Source organism: Babylonia areolata, chromosome 1 (genome assembly GCF_041734735.1).
Source record: "Babylonia areolata isolate BAREFJ2019XMU chromosome 1, ASM4173473v1, whole genome shotgun sequence".
NCBI classification, from domain to species: domain Eukaryota; kingdom Metazoa; phylum Mollusca; class Gastropoda; order Neogastropoda; family Buccinidae; genus Babylonia; species Babylonia areolata.
Genome location: NC_134876.1, coordinates 30,987,107 through 30,992,106, shown reverse-complemented (window position 1 = coordinate 30,992,106; position 5,000 = coordinate 30,987,107). Strand labels below are relative to the sequence as shown.

At 44.2% G+C, this 5,000-nt stretch overlaps 1 protein-coding gene across 1 annotated transcript in view; it reads right to left on the bottom strand.

Moving 5' to 3' along the window:
• The window catches only part of LOC143281680 (uncharacterized), a 53,762-nt gene that overhangs the window by 878 nt on the left and 47,884 nt on the right, over nt 1-5,000 (bottom strand). The window contains exons 11-12 of the mRNA XM_076586930.1: nt 4,088-4,319; nt 1-3,446 (exon numbers count right to left, since the gene is read on the bottom strand). The exon at nt 1-3,446 is cut by the window's left edge and continues 878 nt beyond it. Coding sequence (XP_076443045.1) covers nt 2,896-3,446; nt 4,088-4,319 — 783 coding nt within the window. The 3' untranslated portion in view covers nt 1-2,895. The remainder of the gene's footprint in view (nt 3,447-4,087; nt 4,320-5,000) is intronic.

Below are 5,000 nucleotides of genomic sequence, written 5' to 3'. Positions count from 1 at the left end.
AGCTTGCGCAGCATGTATAACCCTATCTATGCAGATGACTTATTCACAAACCAAACAGAAGTGATGGGACAGTCATGTTTTCATGTCAAAGTTATCGCTTTTTCCAGAGCAGAACCATTACGCCATGAACTTCAAGTCGGGTTGTCCACAGTTCACATTTCCAGTCCAATGTACGTGATTCACACAGGGATATATGTGCAATCCGAACCGCTCCCAAGCATGAACACTTTTCGTGGGTTGCTTCCAGAAAAAACACCGTGCAGAGATGAGGAACAAAACCAACGTTGACAGTCATAACGTTCTTGATGCATGTCTTCGCTGGGCATCACTGGCACACAGTCATTACAGGGCCGAACGAGGATGGATCTGAAAAAAGCCCAGCAACTCGCGTCTAGGACAGGATAAATGACAGGATAAAAATGGTTTCCTTCAGGATGAGTTTGTTTAGAGTCCGAAAGTGCTTATTCCCCCTTCCTCTCCCTCCCCCAACCCCCCATACACCCCGCCACTTCACTCTGGACTGCTGCGTGGTTGGAGAAGTTATATTTGGGGTCAGAGGAACTTGCAGGCTATCCGCTAGGACTGTATGCTCTTTAGGGGGTCATCCGTGCTCCTCGCAGGCAATCTTTGTTCCATGTTGGCTCTTCATGTAGGCTATCCACAAATAGTGTATGTTCCTTGTGTTTTGTCCATGTTCCTTGAAGGCTATCCACGTTCCTTGTAGGTTATCCATGTTCCTTGAAGGCTATCCACGTTCCTTGTAGATTATCCATGTTCCTTGTAGGCTACTCGTGTTCCTTGTAGGCTATCCACGTTCCTTGTAGGTTATCAATGTTCCTTGTAGGCTATTCGTGTTCCTTGTAGGCTATGTTCCTTGAAGGCTGTACACGTTACTTGTAGGCTACCCATGTCCCTTGAAGGCTATTCGTGTTTCTTGTAGGTTATCCATGTTCCTTGTCGGCTATCCGTGTTCTTTATAGGCTATTCACGTTCCATGTGGGCCATATACGTTACTTATAGGCTATCCATGTTCCCTGTATATTATCCATGTTCCTTGTAGACTATTGGAGTTTTGCATGCTATCCACGAGGATTGTATAAACATGTCGTCCATTTATAATCAGGTTCTTTCTTAATAATAATAATAATAATGGTATTTATATAGCGCTGGATCTTGTGCAGAGACAAATCAAAGCGCTTTCGCACCAGTCATTCACACGCATTCTCTCTGTTCAGCATTATTACATTTATCTCGTGAACTGACTTTGTAAAGTCTTATAAGACAAAAGTTGTGTTTGGTTTTGCTATCGAGTTCTTCTACCATTCAGTACTTCGATGTATGAAAACGATGAGAAAAACCAATATCGATGATGGAAGTCCAAGTAAGAGGCGCCTGTGGAATCTCCGCAGTGTCAGCAACCAATGAGGAAGACGGCTTTGGTTGCTGATGTCGTGTAGACGAACGTCAGAATGGACTGTCTTTTTCAGAACATACCATGGCACCAGAGAGGACTGTGAGATATGGTCATCCTGAAATACCGAAAGAGTGTGGCAGTTCGAGGAGCAACACCCTGGAAATGTATGTGTACATGACGTTGAATATATTATTGTCGTAATGACTCTAGTCTTTAGCACCTTCACTGTTGGAAACCAGCTTGCGGGTTCCCTACAAGTTCTACTATGGTCTTTTTCCTCTTCCCCCCTCCTCCTCCTCCTCCCCATTCTTCTTCTTCTTTATTCTCCTTTACTTTTCTCTTTTCCCTACCCCACTCTGTCTCATGTTATCATACACTGTAACTATTTCATGTTATTTGCAACGTTACTGCCAGAAGGGAAAAACATTAGTTTTTCGGTCACAGGTACATCTTTTGCGCATTTGTTGTTTTTCTTCCAATTACCTCCCTTCAAGAATCCTCAACATTTTTTCTTACAAAGAAGAAATGTACTACGCACATGATTCAATTTATTTATATCAATTTCTTCATATCGATAACACTACACACATGATTCAATGCGTTTACATCGATACGAATTATGATCTATTAACAATGAACATGCTGTAAAGTATAAGAAAGCAGATATTCACAAGTAAAACATAAAACACGATGCACTTTAAGATTTCTGTATCGGCTTGACTGCGCAAATCAATGTGTATCTTTCCAATACAGAAAAAAAGTTCTTGTCTCTGAGATGTTCAGATTCATCATTAAAAAACAACAACAACAACAACAACAACAAAAAGAAAAAAAAGAAGAAAAAAAACAAAAAAGAAAAAGAAAAAAAACAACAAACAAACAAACCCCAAAAACAAAACCAGCAACCTGACAAACGACTTTCTCTAAGTAGATATGATATAATTAGCGTGCCTATAAACAATCATTTTAATGAAGTGCGTTGAAAAACAAATGGCATACACAGGAAAAACACCATTAGCAAAACAGTTTGCAGCAACAATGAATAGTGAACAAATATAATAAACCAGAAAAAAACAACGCCTAATTATGTACATTCTGCAGCAAGAAGAAACAGTTTATAATTGTGCTCCATTGGAAAGGAAGACATTGCTTAAAACAAAAACAAAACAATACAAAAACTTTTAATAACACTAACAATAGTAGTAGTAGTGGCAGCAACAGCAGCAGCAGAAGAAGAAGATAACAAAACTTTAATCATAATTATCCTCGTTTTTGTACAAAAAAAAGAAAGAAAGAAACTTTAGAAGCCATTAAGCGAAATGACCTAAACTGCTGTCCCATAAACAACTCTCGCTGACTAATGCAGTGGCCCCTAAAGCCCCAATCTCCCACATCCCCACCCCCCACGCCAAAACCCCCCACAACCCATCCCCTCCCCCACATCCCAAAACCAAGGCAAGGAGAAGAGTAAGTCAGTCCCTTCAGATGTAGACAGGGTTGTCATCCTTCGGGGACACGCCCACCTCCACACTATACCCATGCCCTCTCTCTGACTCGTACACGGGGTTGGCCATGCCCATCCTCTCCTCCTCCCCCTGCAGCCCCTCCCCCCTGTGCATCAGCCCCAGCTGGTCCTCGTAAGGCAGCACCCCGGCATCCGAAATGGTGGAGATGGTGGCTGGGTAGGGCAGGTCGCCGTGCAGGTTCTCATCCTCATTCACTCCGTTCTGTTCGTTGTCGTAGTCGATCTCCCTGCTCACCGGCAGGTTCTGCATGTCGGGGTGCTTCTCCTCGGCCGGGTCTTCACCTCCGGTGGAGTGGAAGGACCTCAGCGTCGGGGAGGAGGGGCGGCGGCGGCGGGAGAGGGCGCGCATGAAGTCCAGGCGGCTTTCGCTGCCGGGGGACTTGGACAGGGCCACGCTCTTCCGGGCTTTGCGTCTGGTGCTGCGGGAGGCGGTGCCGCCCCCGACACTACTCCCCAGCTCTTCGTCGTCCGAGGACAGCTTGCAGATGGCTTTGGGCAGGACGTTACCTGGGTCATTTGGAATCATTTTTTTTTTTTTGAGGAGGCACACCTTAAGTACGTTAATGTATTTTGTTTTCGTAGGTAAATTTGGCCACTAGCATCTCCAAGAAAGACAAATCAAATTCCTCTTCTGCGCTTTAATTCTTCTTTGATCAGGAATACGCGCTTAGGTGTGGTTGAACATTGAAATAATGTATGCTTTTCTTTCACACACACACACACACACACGCACACACACACACACACACACACACACACACACACACACACACACACACACACACACACACACACACACATGGCGCATGAAACAAGGACGGGAAAAAAATGTCCATCATTAGGTATACCCACAGACTGCTTTTTATTCATTTTTTGGTACTGAATTTTTACGCTAAATTACAATCCTGTCATACTGTGGTGTATATTGCATTCAATGAAATAGTGTTTAAAAAAAGAGAGAAAAAAGGAAAGAAGAAAAAAAAAGTAGGAAGATAGATATAGGACCCACTGTGGATAAAAAAAAAAAACAACAACCAAGAGTGTGGGGTAACATAAAATGTTGGAGGACCCACAAAAAAAAAAAAAAAAAAAAAAAAAAAAGGAGAAAGAAAAAAAGAAGAAAGAAAAAAGAAGACAGAGGACATTACCTGACCGGATGTCGTTGTTGACGACGGAGTACACGACGAAGACGACGAGGAGGAGGAGGAGGATGGCGAAGAGGACGCCCAGGACGATGGTGGCAGTGCGGAAGGCGGAGTCCGCGGTGGACGGTCCGGTCAGCACCACTGGGGGAAGGGTGGGCTCCGTGCTGTTCCTGCCGATCACCCTCAGCCTGAGAGACGTCTGCTGGGAGTGCTGCAACGAGCTGTTCTCCACCGCCTGCGGGAGGGGTGGGTGGACGAACGAACGAATGCAATATCTTTGTAATCAGGGAAGTGGAATGACGGGCGCAATAGCCGAGTGGTTAAAGCGTTGGACTGTCAATCTGAGGGTCCCGGGTTCGAATCACGGTGACGGCGCCTGGTGGGTAAAGGGTGGAGATTTTTACGATCTCCCAGGTCAACATATGTGCAGACCTGCTAGTGCCTGAACCCCCTTCGTGTGTATATGCAAGCAGAAGATCAAATACGCACGTTAAAGATCCTGTAATCCATGTCAGCGTTCGGTGGGTTATGGAAACAAGAACATACCCAGCATACACCCCCCCGAAAACGGAGTATGGCTGCCTTCATGGCGGGGTAAAAACGGTCATACACGTAAACGCCCACTCGTGTGCATACGAGTGAACGCAGAAGAAGAAGGAGAAGAAGAAGGGAAGTGGAATATGCATGGACATGCTTTAAAAAAACCATTGTTGTTACGTCCAGCCCTCAGGGCAAAGAGAAATGAAGTCAAGATATTCACAAGATAAGAAAAGGTTATAGAAATACATACATGATATTCAAATTCACTCTAATGCACAGTAAACATTTACAGATACATAATTATCATACTTGCATTCATGACAAAAATGTATATAATTATAGTACTGAAATGAGAGAGAGAGAGAGCGAGAGAGAG